General features: G+C 42.1%; 1 protein-coding gene across 1 annotated transcript in view; it reads left to right on the forward strand.

The window, feature by feature from the left end:
• The first annotated feature begins 204 nt into the window (after positions 1–204).
• The window catches only part of AQP1 (aquaporin 1 (Colton blood group)), a 22,234-nt gene continuing 4,321 nt past the window's right edge, over positions 205–18,117 (forward strand). Inside the window, exons 1-3 of the mRNA XM_019471186.1 lie at positions 205–686; positions 17,128–17,292; positions 17,705–17,785. Of these exons, the coding sequence (XP_019326731.1) occupies positions 297–686; positions 17,128–17,292; positions 17,705–17,785 (636 nt within the window). The 5' untranslated portion in view covers positions 205–296. The remainder of the gene's footprint in view (positions 687–17,127; positions 17,293–17,704; positions 17,786–18,117) is intronic.

Genomic DNA, 18,117 nt, shown 5'->3' on the forward strand with positions numbered 1-18,117 from the left:
AGCAAAGATCGAACGCTGTTAAGGGAGGGGGAAAAAAAAAAAAAAGGGAAGAAAAAACTTTGGCAGGCATGCAGTGTCTTACATCAATCTAGCAGTCAACCTCTATGTAGATGTCCTTTCCTCCTTTTGTGCAACACCCCTTCCCTCCTACAGACCACCCAAAGCCCTATAAATAATCCAAGGACTGTATTTTTTCTCCAGATTTCTCTTCAGACCTCAAAGGAAAAATATCAGGCAAGGGAAGGGAGAGAGGGAGAAGGGAAAGTGAGGAGGGGAGAGAGAAAGAGAGAGGAAAGATGGCTAGTGAATTCAAAAAGAAAATCTTCTGGAGGGCAGTGGTGGCTGAGTTCCTTGCCATGACCCTTTTTATTTTTATCAGCATTGGCTCGGCTCTGGGTTTTAGCTTCCCAGTGGTGGGCAACAAAACGTCAACAAGGTCTCAGGACAACGTGAAGGTTTCTCTGGCTTTTGGGTTATCCATTGCTACCATGGCACAAAGCGTGGGCCACATCAGCGGTGCACACCTGAACCCAGCTGTGACCCTGGGCCTCCTGCTGAGCTGCCAGATCAGCATCTTCAAGGCGCTCATGTACATCATTGCCCAGTGCCTGGGGGCAGTCGTGGCCACAGCTATTCTGTCGGGAGTCACGTCCTCTCTCCCAAACAACCTCCTGGGGCTCAACTCGGTAAGTAGAAACTTTTAATTCCTCCTTCATTTTTTTTCGAGTAGAACTGTAACACCTGTAATCCACTAAAGATGGGGGGGGGGGGCTGTGTCGTGGTGATGGTGGTGCTGATGGTCACCTCAGGCAGCCAACTGCTTATTGTAGCAGGGGATCCGGTCCTGACTGATACCGGGATGGATCTATATCATAGGGACGGTCCTTCCTCCCCACACCCATTTCAGAGCTTTGGGACATTATGGTCACGATCGGTATTGCTTATGTTCAATTTTGTACATCCAAGTTGCTGAAAGGTGCCTTTTGACACCAATTTAACACTGAAATCACTGGCAGTTGCATGATCGAGACCCTTTCGTGGTTCTGAAGGTCTCAGGTAACATGCTGATTAATGTGCATATACCAATGTTGTTTTCGCTTGTGTGAATGTGGTTCTTTTTCAATACCTGATTAATGGTTTGTGTAACCTGATGATGACTGCAATGAAAACTTATGGGAACAGTGAGAGAGATGTGTAGCAAGAGAAACCCTATCACCAAAGCTGTGAGCATTACCTGTTGCGTTAGGCAGAGTGCTCAGATCCTGCCTGACAGAGAATCCCAGCTGCACTTTCTGTGTGTTTCTCCTTTTGCTGTGCAAAAATGGGAAACCCCCTGAATTCTCAGGTGTAGACTGGAGAAAGATGTGAGGCAGGTACATTTAACAGGGGTGCAGGTTTCAGCTCTCTCCCAGCCAGGTGCTCACATCATGCTGCATAAAAACTGCCTGGCCACAACTCCTCTTCCTCAAAATGTTGTCATTTTACCGTTGTCGTTGTACCGTAACAGGAGAAAAAAGTATTGATGCACTTTTAAACTTGAAATCGTCCCACCGTCAGAGGCAGTGCTACAGCCACTGAATTACAGAGTACTATAAATGGAAATTGCCTTCCAGTCACTTATTTCACCTGATTCTGTTAAGAACAAGTACTTCACATCTTTTCTATGGCCCCTTTCTTGCAGAATATTCCTCACTGCAGTTTGAAACTTGAGCTAATTTGAAATCTTATGCCTGTTTGAAGTCACAGGGATATTTGGGACGTAAAGCTGCAAATACAATATCCCTTCAGAAATCATTTAGGCAAAAGGGGAAGAAAGGGTCAAAAACATTAAATTAACAAATAAAGTAATTTGGTTTTGCATGCTGTGGCATTATAGTTAATTCAGAAAATGAGGCAGTTTTTGAAAACATAATTAAATCTGATATTAAGAAGGTGATTCCTGAGCAGCTTAGTATCTTCCCCCCTCGTGTTACTCTGTGAGATGGCTGCTTACCTCCCTCGAGCCCGGTGCCTGCAGGTATTCCATCGTGCCACCGTTTCGGAAATTTTCATGGGTTAATCCAAAACATTTTGGGGAAGAAGAGCGAATCATTTTATTAACTCCAGAAGGCGCTGGCTGTGTGTGTGGTACGTGATCTTTTCCTCTGAAACCACTGGCAGAGGGAACTGCTCAACCGCATGGGACAGGGTATCCGCCCAAGTGGTTTCCTCGAGAGGTCCAACTGCCATTAAACACGGGAGGTCTGGTTTCAGTAGCACTTGCGTTTGGTCTTTCCCTTTTGCTTGCCACAAAAGCTGACGGCTGGCTCCTTCCTCTATCCAAAAGCCCTGAAACTGTCCGTCTGCAAAGGGGGTGTAGATGATCACCCCAGACTCTTCTTGCTCCTCAGTCAGTAACTCTCCAAGCTACAAAGATATAATTCAGAGCTCTGCACAAGGACATCTGAGAAGAGAAGAGCCTATGGGGACAGATGGAAAGATGAGGAAAGATCAGTGCAGTCACTGATTTTAGTAAGCTTAAAAGAATGCTTCATGAATCTCAAAAATTGCATGTTAGGGTGGAAGCCTTGTTCCCCCTCCAGGAACACCTCTGGAATTCAATCAAATGCATCATTTTCCAGGCCATCAAATACACTCTAGGCAAAACCAGATAGTGTAAGTCTCCATCATGCCTATTTTACAAATCTGGTAACACTTTCTGTGCATGAATTAATGGATAAAATGGTTCCTAAACACTGTGAAAAGCCCTGGTCTCAGTGCTTGTCATTGTCAAATACTCAGAATTTTGATTTTTTATTTTCTCTTTCACATCCAGTTATAAATGTTGTGGCCAGAGGAGCAGAGAGGAGATCTCCCAGGGGATGGGGAGGGCAGCAGCTGTTCTTCTCCCTTGCAAGAAAGAGCTAAAGAGGAAAGCAAATCCATTCATTTCCCACTGACAAGCTGTGACTGTCTGGGGAGGGGAGGTGAGGGTTGAGGGGGGAGTCGGGTCTGAGCCCGACGCAGGGGAGAATGGCAGAATGGCTGTCCTCGTGCAGAGCCGATCACAGCGGGCATATCCCGAAACCACAACCCAGCACCAAGAGCACACTGGTGCTCTTCAGCAAAGAGACGATAAGGAGGTACCACAGAGATTCCCTTTTATGTCATGCTTGTTAACCTGAGGGCAGGGAGGGGAGGGACAGAGCTGGCATCCCCGCCAGCTGCTTTGTCTTCCTGCCCTTCCTGTGGAAAACGAGGTGCAGATTCACTGTTGAGAAAAAGAATACAAAGAACGAGAGTGCTGTTTGTTTGGCAAGGTGGGGAAGAGGGCTTGGACGCCCGTGACTGTGTCCTCTGTTCTGACCCTGCCGTGCTCTTGGAGGGGTGTTTTTAACAGGAAAAATGTGGTGGGAGCAGTTTAATGGAGTCAGTGGCTATCCAGTGTCCCCAGTGGATACTGTGTGGGATTGCATGCCTGAACTTAGATTTATCCTGCCCAGCTGTAGGTCCTGCACTGAGGGGCCGAGCGAGGAACCCATTTCAATAGGCTCCTCTCTAGTTCACAGAGAAGGAGAGACAAAGAGAGGTACTTCGACCTTTAGATCTGTTGACTTGTCCTCCAGAGACAGCCAGCTCTTCTTTGACATGATGAGGCTCCAGGCTTGGGAGCCTCTGTTAAGTATCCAAAATGAAGTGAGATGAATCTGTGCCTTTCTCATTGCCGAAAGGGAAAAAGGGAAACACAAGCAAATGAAGCACAAAAAACAGCCATGGAAGGTGCAAGGCTGAAGAGAAGGAAGGGAGAATGAAAAAGCAGGATGCTCCTTTAACACATTCAATATTAAGGTCTGTTTTATACTAAGACAAACAAAACATTTACATATGAAGAGTTTGATCCAAACTTTACTGAAGTCAATGGAAATATTTTTAGTTACTTTGGCTGGTTCTGAATGAGACATTCTGGGCAATATTCAGAGAGGTATTAAGATTACTGAATCCTTTTAAGACACTTAACTTCCCATATATTTTAGTAGTGGTGTGGGTGCCAAAGTAAAAACTTCGAGAATTGGAAAAGCTGAAAGAGGAGTATGCAGTGTGTTTGTTGTTCTAAAAATTTAAATATTTTTCCTTACATCATCTTGTATCTTTTTTTGTCAACTGGATTACTTCGTTACAAATTTCCATTAGGTAAAACTGGAAGAATAGAGAATACCTAATCCAAAATGCACTCATCTGCCAGCATAGCTGGCTATTGTCTAGTGAGGACAGGTCTGTAGTTTGGATAATGGAAGAAACTATTCATCACGGGCAGTTAATGACCAACAAAGAGCTCAAGCAGGAAAGGCGGGTGAGAGACTTCTGTACTGTAAGGTAACACAATATTTGCAGTTCAGCAATGACTATCTCAAGAACTTTTATCAAGCTTTTAAAAACATGCGGAGAAAATCTCTTTAGCTCTTTTTTCTTTTTTTGGTAAAAAGAATCAGAGTTTGTGAAAAATGCAGACACTGTTTTACAAGTTCATAATTTCTGTATTTTGGCATACTGATCAGAGTGCCAGGAAATGTGCCCCCTAAGTCTCAGGGCTACAATTTGGAAACTATTTGAAACCTCTGCCTCAAAGTTTATGATGAAAGAAATTATTTTTAAAGTTATAAGTGGATCAAAAATTGCAGGCAAGGAAAACAGGCCAGAACGTAGCGTTGCTCAGGGTAGATAAAGAGAAAAGAAAAACAACCAAGAATAACAAATAGAAGGACTTGGTTTTAAAAAACACTCAGTGGACTCATAGATATTGTTTGTGTAACTGAAGAACTTTCTGGAAAAGCCAGAAGAGATCTGTGGTCAGTGGATTCAGAGGTCTGGAGTGTTTTCTTAAGACAGGTGAATAGTCATATAGATACCACTCCTGGAGTGTGGAAAGTCACTTGTTTCTGGAACACCCTTTGGATTTCCAGCGTGATTGGCTGTGTCTCTGCCCCTACTGCTCAGCAGAGTGTCCCCAAAGTTGGATCATCTGTGGCAGAAGGATTGGTGCACGTAAGGGTGCAAAGCCCTTTGGTGATAAACACACAGTGGCCATCTCCAAATCCTTTCTCAAAGACAGGGAGAAAGGAGCCCTTTGCTGTCCTTGATTCTTCATACCAGGGCAGTATCTGGTACTTTGAGACACCTTCCACCCTCACCAAAGTCACACTACAGAATGAGTCCCCTTTCCATAAGTAATCCCACTTAGCTGGATTGTGGTCCAGCAGCAGCAGAGCATCTTTGAACCCCTATGCTGGAGATGGCTTTTTTGCTCTGCCGTCTAAGTGTCCCCCAGCTCCAGCCCTATTCTGCTACTTGGGAAAGCTGAAAGCTGGACAATCTCTTGTCTCCAGGAGATTGGAGCATAGGATGGGGCATTCGATGTGTGGATCCTTAGCTTCTGCAGATGTATCATCTTATCCCTAGCACATCAGTGCTGGTGATTTTTCTCCCAACAAATTTCCAAAGCACAGAGACGTCTAGTGCAAACATAAAATTGCCCCTGCACTGGGAGTTCCCTTTCATAAAGTTGAGACCTGCCACACCTTTTAATGGTGTGTGTGGGTCAGTACTGATGTTTTTATCCTGATATTCCTCATTGAATCTTTCCCATCCTTTAGAAAGTTGCCTCAGAGGGGATCACGGACAGGAATCACCAGACTCCCCACATTTGGTCCAAACCAGTGCACCAGTGGCGGCCTTCTGACCATGGGGAGCTGGACTTGCATGGTTGGCCTTGATGACTCGGTGTTTACTTTGCAATTTCTCTCTCTTTTTGTGCCTGCGCCTTATGAGTCTGTTCTCCTCCAACCTCAAATTAAACAAAGTTGGGTTGAGTTGGAAGAACTTTCAAAATAAACTGAGAGCTTGACAGTGTGAGTGGACAATTGAGTAACTGATGCTGCTTTTCCTCTGAGTCAGTATGGAAAATTGCAGTTCCAGAGATGCTGCTGGATGGACGGGACATATGCAGCTGAGTTCCTGACCTCTAGTGCTTATTAAAAATCCTTGGATGCCTTTTCTCAATGCAGATTATATACTGTGCCTTTCTCAAGTTTCAATACAGTGAGCTTCATTCTCCTTGTTACTGCCCTCTGCCCTCCCTGTTGTCAATCCAATGTAGGTTTCTCCTGCCAACCTTGCCTATGCTGGGACATCTGTGTTCTTAAGCACTCGAGCTTCTACAAGGGACCAGAAGTTGCTGCATTTTTAGAGTGAGTAAAATGGTTCCTGTACATGAGATCAGTCTGGGATTTTTATTTCTTAACAAAGAGTACCACAACAATAGCTCATTATTCAATTTCAGTTTTGCAGCAGCAGTCTTTTATGGCATGCCAGCATTGTATTGAATCGCATCAGGCCGGGGAGGTGGAACACAGGAAAGGCACCTGCTCAAAACTGGCCATAGTCTTGGCCGTTTTCTAATGTGTTCACACAGTGACAGCAGAAACATCTGGGCTGAGGTGTAAACCTGATGGTTATCACCCATCCTCCAGAACATTTGGGGGTAACAGGGCTTATAGCTCTAATCCTTATCTCAGGTCTCAGCAGTTATTTCTTATTTCCATTTCTATGAAGATTTGCTTAGTGCTTCTGCTCCATAATCATATAGCCATGCCCTGAGCTTTTGGCGGAGAGCACTCAAGGATGCAGCAGGGTGGCCATTTCTGGCACAAGGCAAGGCCCTCAGTGATCATCCACCTGCACACCAGTCTTTTGGTGCTAGAATAGCGTGGTTCAAGTGGGTTTTATACCATGAACTGGGTCCACATCCAGACGATCCAAGGATGACTGGTGCAGTGTTTGAAAAATACTCTGCAAGCCTCACATTAAAGGTCCTCTTTAAATAGAAATGATAGAAATTGATGAAAGGGGTGCACAGAGGGTTGTGAAATAATGAGTTGCAATAGACCTAAAAACATTATTAATTAGGTAGATTGGTTAATATTGTAATTCAAATGGAGTCATGCTGGGATTTTTTGGAGAATAATTTTTTTCTGTGTTTGACCAGCTGTCAAACTAAGTAGGATTAAGTATGAAATCTAAGGAAATTCATTTTGCCACCACCCTTCCTGACTGGTGAATAAACAGTTAAAATTGTTTTTCTTTCCTTAGCATTCTATGTATTATGCCATATGTATTTGGATATTTTGTGTGTATGCGTATACACACCTCCACACATACTCACACTCGCACACCAGAGACAGACGGATAGGTAGACAGACAGACAGATAGATAGAAAGTTTCTTTAGATGAGGTAAACCCTAATTTCATTTCCTAATTTAAATTCACTAGAAATAAAAAAAAAAGGAATCTATTAGTGGGTGTCGATTCTAAATCAAGATCTGGCATGGCAAGAACCACAGCCTGAGGACAAATGGAAATTTCCACAGCAAACATGAGAATTAATACTACGGATCTCTTCTGGTTAAATTGATGCAATGGTGAAAGCAACATGTAAGTCCTTGTAACAGGGTTTGTACTTCAGCAGATAATTTGAACCTTTGGGCGGGTCGAGAATAGCATTTCTTTAATCAGAGAATCCTAAAGAATGTCACTGTCTGGGTTGTATATAGCTACCTTTAAGAGAAGCATTTTTTAAAGCAAGGATACTAAACCACATCACAAGTACTAAAGGAAGAAAAAATATCCCTTGAAAGATTTCCTGTTTGTCTCAAGAGGAAATTGCCTGTTTTCTTTAGAGCAGTAGTACGTTTTTGCTTAATTGTCCATGCTCCAACTTAATTGAGAGAATTCGATAACAGAGAGATCTTTACCTGGTATCACAACTGAAAATGTCAAAGAAATCTTTATTCTTAGAAAAATCTCCACTCTGGAGTTAGGGAAACCAGATCAAACTATTGTGCTTGTGCTCAACTTCATAGATAGCAAAGTATCTGCATGTTATGATGTGTCTTCATTTCTCAGTTTCTGTATTTCCCTGTCTTTAAATCGTTGTCTCTATTACAAATATGCAGAGGCAGAGGCACCCTTTTCATTGTGGGCTGATGCAGTACCTGACACAGAGACATCATGGTCTGTGGCTGTGCTCCTCAGTACCTCCAGAGTAATATTAATACCAATGTTATGGAGCAAGTGAATGCCTCCTGGGTTTTTTTCTGGCCTCGCTGGGAGCAGCATGTGTATTTATTCATGTGCAACCTAATGGGAAAGTACTGCTCTTTCTGGCATCCAGAGCCAAAGCTAGTGCTAGCGTTTAACTGCTGCAACTCCACTGAAGTCAGTGAGATCTGAGGCTAAGGCACAGCGTTAACCTGTTAAATCAAATATACAGGGCCCTACAGGCATCCTGGAGGAAACTCTATTAACAGCAGGAGGGCAAAAATGTTTCCTGAAATCTCTGCAAGAGTATTCTCTTTTGGCATTTGTGGACCAGAAAGGAGCAAAGAAATCCTCCGTGTACGTTCCCGGTAGAGCCCCGTGCATTCCCTCTCCAGGAACCACTGAGAAGTACCACAGAAAACCAAACTTTTCCAGGCTCTTGACACTACTTCTGTGCCAAGTGAAGTCAATGAACGCTTTCAAAGCAGAACTGTGGCACATGTTTCCTTACACGTATACACACAATTTCTCCTGAAGTTAATGATGACTGTATTTGGACTGAGGAATGAATAAAGTCAGTTTTGGCCTCTTTTCCTTCCTTTGATAAGACTTTTTGCTTGATGAATGAGGTGGAGAAATGAAGGAGCTGGAATTGTTCCCCTAATTCCTGAAATCCATTGCACGTATTCAGAGCTGTTTTTTAACTCCATGGAAATGCCAAATCTTCAGTGCTCTGCACAAGACCGACTGTATGAACTACCTCAGACTTGGAAAGTTTGAAAACTTCACAGGTTAGCTGGAGCGTTTGTCTAGAAGTATAACATGAGTCTAGGAGTATAATGTGAATATCACTTTGGTGCAATTGCCAACAACCATACTGTGAGGTTTCTGCAAATCCAGCTAGTTATTCCAGTAACAACATGGAAAGGAAGATTTTATTAGGCTCAAAATTCAGATATGCCCAAAATTCCCCATTGAAAGGCTATCTCCTTCTGGGCTGACAATACAGGGGATCATAAATAGCTCCCTGGTATAAATGAGTGCTTCAAAAGTGTTACTGAAAATGAACTATTTACTTGGGTTTTGCTGGGTAAAGAAGAGAAAAAACAACGCATCATTTCCCATCCTCTGAACAGAAGTTGTTTATTTCTCAGCAGCAAGATTTAAAAAAAATATGTTTCCCCAAAGCAACTTTCCCAGAGGCACATCAAAAAGTAAAAGTGTAAACGAGACAAATGGTCTATCTCTAACTAGCTCTGCTAAATGGAAGTCCTATAGAGGAATTGACTTTTACTGTCTGTCACTGGCGTCGCATGTAAACTTTATGTGCTCTGGTTTTATATAAATGAAACCATCGCTCTTCTCTTTATGGCATACCAGGCTGCTGCAACACAAAGCCCTGGCTAGTTTCTCATCAGCCTGAAGATAGGGTGGGAGGTTAGTCTTGTTCCTGGAGGGTGTCTGCTGTGCTTTGGGAATTGAATGAGTCCCCTTTAGAGCTCTTAAGGCTGTATTTATAGGAAGGATAGTCTAGCAGAGGACAATATGTTTTGTCCCTAGGTTCTGCTGAATGCTTCTATTGTTGATCTAGGATACGATCCAAAACTAATTCTTTGCCTCATAAGCAGCTTCTGAGTGCTTCTGTCGTATAATTTTAAGTGAAACTCTTTAGATCTTTGCCTGTCTCTACTTACTAAAGACATGAGTTTTTTGTACTCTCTGAATCCCTAACACTCAAATAATGAGTATAGAAACATCCATTTCAGAGTGATACTGTTAAATAGCAAGGAGAAAAGAGAGTAACTGTAGTTAAATAGCCAGGGATAAAGTCTCTGAATATATTTTCACTGTGAGTTAAAGGAAGGTTTATAGCTATGGAGATCTGGGACAGATTTCCAGCAGAAGAAAGGTATATTATCAAGACAGAAGTTATAAAGTTATTTTCATGACAGAGTTGGAGCTGAAAGAATGAGAAGTGTCAGACAAAATGATAGGCCAGATAGTGGAAGATGGTTTTGAGGGAAGTAGGGAAATTAATTTCTGAGATTACATTTGAAGAACATTGCATTAAAGAACTTTGTCCAGCTAAACACTTAAATGATAGTTAGTTCGTATAAAGCAGCATAATTAATATTTCCAATGTAGGGATGAAGAAGAGGACAAGAACCATTTAAACTAATGTGAAGAGTTTTCCTTATTAAGAAAAATAAGGAAAATCAAAGAAGGGAAAGTTTAAGCTACGGGAAGAAAACACAGTAGGATAGTGACATGACCTTTTTTTGAATAGTCAGCCCACGATATAACCAGAGAAATGGATTCAGATTTGCTTGAATAAAATGCTCAAAGTCTTCCTTTAAGAAAAAAAGTCTGCCATGGCAGAGACAAGCTAATAATTTGGAATGCTGAAAACAGCAGTCCTGGTGCAAATTTTTAGCTGTATATTTGAATTCAACACACAAGGAAATAGGTCTGTCTGATATAAAGATACTATTTATTGCATCACAGCTCCTTAAAATGCTAGATTTTGTGTGGACAGGAGAACATAGTTCTTTTCCCAAAATGAATATTAAAACCACTTTAATAAAAGGCAGTACGTTTATAGGCGTTCCACAACATGATTATTATGTACCAGCCATGATATTGCTGGGGTTCTGCAAAAGCTGCCTTGCTTAGAGGAGGGCTGGGATATGCAAAGGAGAGAAGTCCCAGCCAGCAGTGATGTTATATGTGTCACTAAATTGCTGTGTCTTAACTTTTCACTCTCTAAAAAACATCAGCCAGCATGGCTTGCAGTGAAGTGTTTCATAAGAATGGAGAAAATTGACATTCCCCTACTGAAAAATAGACTTCTACATTTCCAGAGGCCTATCATTTTTCAGGAACAATGAGAAACTAATCCCTGTTATATGAAAGTAAGCTGGACCCTGGAAGATATAGTCCATGGCTAAGGGTTTGTTGGATGAGGTGGAGCATAGCACCACGTGATCAAACCACCTTGCATAACAAACTGTCTTACCAGTACAATGGGAAACAGGTTTGAACTTGTTATACTTTTACTCCTAATGAGAAAAATATGAAGCCACTGGAGAAGCACACAGTTGGGTTTACCTTGGGCCAGTTTAATTTCCTGTCCCCATTTCTCTTCTGAAGGCAGACAGCTAATAAATATCCTGCTCTAAAAAAAACCCCACAACTACAAAAAAAAAAAAGCAACACAAAAGGAAAGAAAAGAAAACATACCATTAATTTGCCCACATTTTTGCTTGAAGCTGTGGAAGTCAGTCAGCTAAACATGGCAGTTAAGGGCACTTTTGAGAAACAAGCTTCCGTAGTTCCCATCTCCTGTCTGATGTTGTGGAGAAATGGAAGCAATGTGACTGCTACTTGTTTCCTCAGACCACAAAGCAGGTGCTCATCTCAACTGGTTACTCTCACGGTCATGACTAGATAATGATTTTCCATTAATTTTGCCCTCGGGTTTAATGGTCCTCATTTGATTATATTACATGTCTCTTGGCTCACTCATCAATATGGACTATATCTCTGCGGAGCCTTCACAGTGATTGATCCATCAACTGTGTCTCCACTATCTGCATATGTCACCAGCTGTTTCTGGACATTAACTCAGCCTAGCCAGAGCAGCATTGAGTCAATTCTGTCCCAAATCTTCCCACAGGAAGAACCTTTCCAAAGAACCGAGGTTTCATATGATAATTCAGGTTGGAAGGGACCTCAGGAGGTCTCTAGTCCAATCTCTTGCTCAAAGCAGAGTCAGCACTGAATTCAAACCAGGTTGCTCAGGAGCAGCAGTAGCATTACCAGATAAAGCTAACCTCTGAATGGGGAATGGGTATTGTACCTCATCCCTATGCCCAGTAACGCAAAGCAGAGGCGTTCAGTATGCCCCAAGTGCTTCCTTAGCTTCCAAAGAGTTGCAGCACAGGAGCTTTCTGAATGAGATGCAATTTCTATAAATTTACTGAATTCCAGTGGATTTTTCTTCCATGAACTTGTTCAGATTCACAGTGGACTCAGGTGAAAATGTTAATGGTGGGATTCAGCTCATGGAAGGATACACCTCACTTGGGGTGTCTACATGTAGGCTTCTGCTTGTCGTCTGGGTGCTATTACAGTCAAGGGAGAATTACTCAGTGCAAGCTAATGCAGCCAAGAGAGTGATTCAGCTGATCAGATATATGTGTCTATGTATAACTCTCAGCTCTTGCCAATGATGTAACCCATTTCTTGGGTATGTTTCTGGTGCTTCTACTGTCGAAATAGTGACTTAGAAATGAAATTTAGTGGAATAATTCATATGAACAAAAAAGGGGAAGTCTGGATTGACTCTCATGGTATGGGAAACTGTGTTGGAGATGAATATGGGCTTGTGTGTTTCATTTTAATCCCTTAGAGCGTATTTGGTTCCTTAAAACACTGAATCCACTCACAAGTCTGAAGCATGAAATGATCAGGGAGCTGCTGTGCTGTTCCCTGCCCTCTGACATTTTTTCTGTTGCCTTAATGAGCGTGACCTAAAAAGCAGAGCATGTGAGAGTTACTGGACTGAGATGAGAAGAGGTCAGAGATTTCCCTGCAAATGCATCAAGGGCAAATGCAGTGTCAGCCCACATACCCTGCCTACATACCTTGTTATGGCCACTGGTAAGCAGCCTACCAATGCAGGGAAGAAAGTCATTGCAGTGTGGGTACAGGTCACTGGAAAAGGACCCCTTCACCCCAGCACTACAGTAGAGGTGACTGTGTCTTATGTTTCAAGACATTATTCTACCTATTTAAGAACCAGGGATATAGCCACCTTATATTCTGGATATTCTCAGTAGCAGAATGCTAGATGTTAAGACCAGCGGTTGATTTTTGCCTTTACTGACAGCCTCAGGTAGTCAGGTCTCTGCAATGTATACTACTACTTCCTACTAGATCCAGATTAAGCTTTAAACAGCCCTGACCTTACCAGAGTCTGAAGCTTCTGGAGGGAGGTATTCTACAAAAATTCAAACTTTCCTTAAAAAAACTGAATAACGTATGGAAAATACATGAGAGGGTAACCAGCTCATGTCGGTTATATCTGCCTGGTTCTGTCAAGAGCTTAAACCAGCAGATTCAATAGGTACAACATGGTTTATATTGCATTATTAACTGGGTAACTCTTGCAAATCCACTGTGACCAAATACACACACACACACACACACACACACACACATATATATATGTACATTTTAACTTAATACCAGGAAATGCACCTTCCTACTACCCATGTTATGCTTTGGCTGGGATGTGGTTCGTGTGGTGAAGACTCATGCTGTTCCATGTGTTGCTGTATCCTGGAGGGTCCAGGCTGCTGCCGTATTGACACTAGAGCTCTGACAAGTAGGCAAATAACAAACGTCTGTGATATTACACTTATATACTGCAGATCCACAGACCACAGCAAAGCAGAACATCCAAGGTTTGCCTCGGGTTGCCTCATTTTGGAACATGGCCCAGAGTCCTTGCTCTCACAGCGGAATCTTGTGTCCTTGGCAGGCCACGTAAAATTACATGCTAGAGGAAAGCAAAAGGTTTCCTATGATATTTCCAGGTTTTCTTTGATTCCACACAGCCCATCAATAAATGTTGATTAGCAGGGAGAATGACCTCAAGTCACATCAGCTGTAGCATGTGTTTTCCTGGAGGGGAAGGAAGAATATGATTTCCACCTCTCAAAGATAAGGATTATCACAGGCTTTAAAAGCATAATTTTGCTCTTATTTTCTTTTTTCTTTTATAGAAGCCCTTCAAATGAAGGGAAAGACTAATGGTAGGTCAGTGTTCAATTGTTTGAAATGCCAAGGCTTTGTCAAATACTAACATCAATGCATCAGACCTCAGATCTAGATTCTCTGTGGTTTAACAGTTGCATTATGATAGAAGAGAATTTAGTTTCATATCCCCTTTTGGGCACCTGCATATCACTCACTTATTTGCCAATACACTTGCCTTTTAAGTTTGACCATTTGGCCTTCCAAATGTGAGATAGGATGTTCCAGAGAGTCTATAGTCCAGATTCTTAAAGGGATACTATTACTTTTGATATCAATGGGACACACTTGAAGCCTAATTTGTTGAGAGCCACAAATCCCACTGTCTCTGTGGCCAAAAAAGTGATTATTTTTAAAAGGGGATGATAAAAATAATAGAATATTAATTTATTGATATATCAGACATTCAGCATGAATTTCTGGATCATGTCATTTTCATTGCCGGCTCATCTGTATATATTTATGTCAGACTTGTATTTCTCACATATAAGTCTTATTAACGCTGAAGGTTTCATTAACTGATTTCAATTTCTACTGTATGGACGCCTAGGGAACCAAAATGTCCACCATTTCAACCAGAATTCCCTTCTATCTGTGGATAAACTGATTCTAACTCAAAGGATATCAGTCCTGCATATTAAAGAACAAGATATAAAAATATATTATTAATGTTTCAGATTGGCAGGTCTTAGAAATCAATATATTTTCACTGTTTTTAATGTAGCTAATCAGATTTATGCTGGCTAAAGACCCAGACAATTTTTTTCAGTGCTTAGGAATTTGATATTACACTGCTTTGTTACACAGAACAAACAAGAAAAGTGAATAGCAAAGGTGGGAAGTGAAAGAGTTCAGCTGAACATCTTTAAGTTTTAAGGTTATTCAAATATTAGTTTTGGCATAATTAGGGCGTAAAACCACAAAAACGGATTTAAAGCATGATTTCCCATAGTCTTATTGTTCTGGACAGGTCACAATAACATTGAATCCTGTTGCTGTCATGTGTAACTTAGCAATGTTTAATGCAGAGGCTATGACAGATGGGATAACCTGCTGATAGCACTATTCCTGAGCGTAAGTTTTGCAGAGTTTGCTTCCTACTCTGAGTCACTCACATTCTCAGCTTCTCTGGCCTGTGTCCAAGCTCATGTTTCATCCTACCCGTGCAATGTCGTTTCTTCTGCTTAACACCAAGTTATTCTGCTCAGATACGGGCTTGTCTTGTCTTAACTAAGATACCACTGAATATAGCAATTAGAAAGAGAATTCAAAACTTGTTACAACATTGAATGGTTTAGATCCACAGTTTTTTGTTAAGCACAAGCTTCTAACAGTGCTCCGGAAATATGACAGCATTTCTGTTGTATAATGTTCATTTATGTGAATTACTGTGGTTTTAATACGTTCTACAGTATTTACATAAATAAGAAACTCTACTGATTTCATGATTAATAATACAGTTGGAATATCTATGTCTGCCAGTGTGAGTTTTTTAGAGAATCTGCTTTACTTCAGTAGGAAAGTTGAAATACTTCCCTCATAAGCCCTTTAGGATTCCTGAACTGTGGATGTTTTTTCTGGCTCCCAAAGAAGTTGAGCGAGGTTCAGTGTGAGTCTAAGACACCTAAAATTGGTTTACGTGTGAATTAAGTGTCTAAGCTCTTGTAGTCAAATGAGATCTAGTGAATACAAAATAAAAGACAGAGCTATTCAGTTGACCCTCAAATGATCACCTACATTTTGTCAGCTGAATGGATCTCATCTCCATTGACTACGTTCATTACCTATCCAAGTTGGAGATACACTACCTAAACATTGGCATCGAGAGCCATTTTAGATACTTTTGGTCTTCTGTAGGACTTGTAAGACTTGTGTCACATCTACCAGTCCCACATGAACACCATGGATATCTCAGGGTATTTCAAATGTCCTTAGAGGCATATTTTTAAGCGATTGAATCTCCGTATGGGTGTCTTAATATTCATGTGGAAATCTGCCCATGGGGCCAGCATTTTGCAGGACCTTGTCCACATGAAGCCCTTGTTTTGAAGAGAAAATAAGTAGTGGTGGGAGACGAGAAGAAAAGATTAATGTGATTTGTCAATAACAGAGATAGGTATTTTCAAGCTACCCAGAGCTATGCACTTTTTTTACTGTCTATTTGTCCCTTCCTGCTCCTGCTCCTGTTTGCTTAGCAATTGTTGGTAAAGGTAAGCTGAGCAATGTTTAACATGACCGCAGGATCCCCATTCTCACAAGCAATGAATAAATGTCTCAAGGCACCACAGTTTACTTCTATGGGTAAACTCCACTGAAAACAAATCTCTGGCTCATTTGTTTCTGTCGTGGTTTAACCTCAGTTGGCAACTGAGCACCACGCAGCCGCTCGCTCACCCTCCCGCCCCCGCCTCGGTGGGGTGGGGGAGAGAATCGGAAGAGCACAAGTGAGAAAAACTCGTGGGTTGAGATAAAAACAGTTTAATAATTGAAATAAAATGATAATAATAATGTAATAATAATAATAATAATACACAAAGCAAGTGATGCACAATGCAATTGCTCACCACCCGCCGACCGATCCCCAGCCAGTCCCCGAGCAGCGGCCCCCCCGGCCAGCTTTCCCCAGTTTATGTACTGAGCATGACGTCCCATGGTATGGAATGTCCCTCTGGCCAGTTTGGCTGTGCCTCCTCCCAGCTTCTTGTGCACCTCCAGCCTTCTCAGTCAGTAGAGCATGGGAAACTGAAAAGTCCTTGACTAGTGTAAGCATTACCTAGCAACAACTAAAACATCGGTGTGTTATCAACATTGTTCTCCTCCTAAATCCAAAACACAGCACTGTACCAGCTACTAGGAAGGAAATTAACTCTATCCCTGCCGAAACCAGGACAGTTTCTCACGCATAGACAGTTACATTCTCATTGTGTCTAGTGGTTGAACATTCACTTTGGCTGGATGCCACAACCATGCAACCACGTTTGAATCACCAACAAAAACTGGTTACACCTAGACTTGAGTACAGCAGTGACTGTTTCAAAACTGATTTTGGTTCACTTTTCTTTTTCTTTTTTCTTTTTTCTTTTTTTTCCTGTTAAGCAAATGCAACCTGAGGAGACAAATGGCTGTGCAGGTCTGCATTTTCCTATTGAGAAAGTAGACCCTGAGAATCTTTGTCGTACTGGTTGAAGTCAGGTAGGAATATCAAGTGACATTTTCCTTCTTCTCTCTATGCAGCTTTCAGAGGGAATCAATGCGGGCCAAGGACTAGGTATTGAAATCATTGCTACCTTCCAGCTGGTGTTGTGTGTCCTTGCCACCACAGACCGGAGAAGGAATGACGTCTCAGGATCAGCACCTTTGGCCATTGGTCTCTCCGTTGCCTTGGGACACCTTCTTGCCGTAAGTTTTAGCTATCACAGTTGATATCTGCAATGTGCCACCTCAGGATGGGCCAGCGAAGGCAGGTAGATGATGGACAGATGATAGTTTCTTCCTTCTCCTTCCTCTTCAGAGACTGACCTTGTTTCTGCAGCACGCATGGCCCTTCTCCCTTGGGCCATGTGGCTGTGGCAGTAAGTGATAAGGTTGCACATCTGGGAGCAGTCACTGCATTAGGACTTGTTTCCCTCATGGGACAGGACAGGCACATGGCAAACAGTCTTTCCCCTTTTTTCTGAGGAAGAGCGGGTGGGATGAATGAAGCTGTTGCGAGCATCTGAACCATGCTGCAGGCTCCCACTTACCCTCCTGTGTAACAAAGATGCCAGATGTGCATCAGTGCCTCACCACTGGTTCTCTTTCCACCTCCTAGATTGATTACACCGGTTGTGGAATTAACCCAGCCAGATCTTTTGGCTCAGCGCTGATTGCCAACAACTTTGAAAATCACTGGGTAAGTTGAATATATTTGTTTAGCTTACAAGAGGCTCTGCATATACATAATCTACAAGATCAGAAACATTTAAACACATATCATTAGCACCAAGACAGTGAGCTGCCATTTCTATTTCATTTAACAAGGAATAACCTCCTTTTGCTCCTGACCAGCCTCAGGAGATCATAGACTCATAGAATCCTAGAATAGTTTGGGTTGGAAGGGACCTCTAAAGGTCATCTAGTCCAACCCCCCTGCCGTGGGCAGGGACATCTTCAACTAGATCAGGTTGCTCAGAGCCCTGTCTAACCTGACCTGGAATGTTTCCAGGGACGGGGCAGCCACCACCT

Source organism: Aptenodytes forsteri, unplaced genomic scaffold (assembly GCF_000699145.1).
Source record: "Aptenodytes forsteri isolate BGI_AS27 unplaced genomic scaffold, ASM69914v1 Scaffold80, whole genome shotgun sequence".
Classification (NCBI taxonomy): Eukaryota; Metazoa; Chordata; class Aves; order Sphenisciformes; family Spheniscidae; genus Aptenodytes; species Aptenodytes forsteri.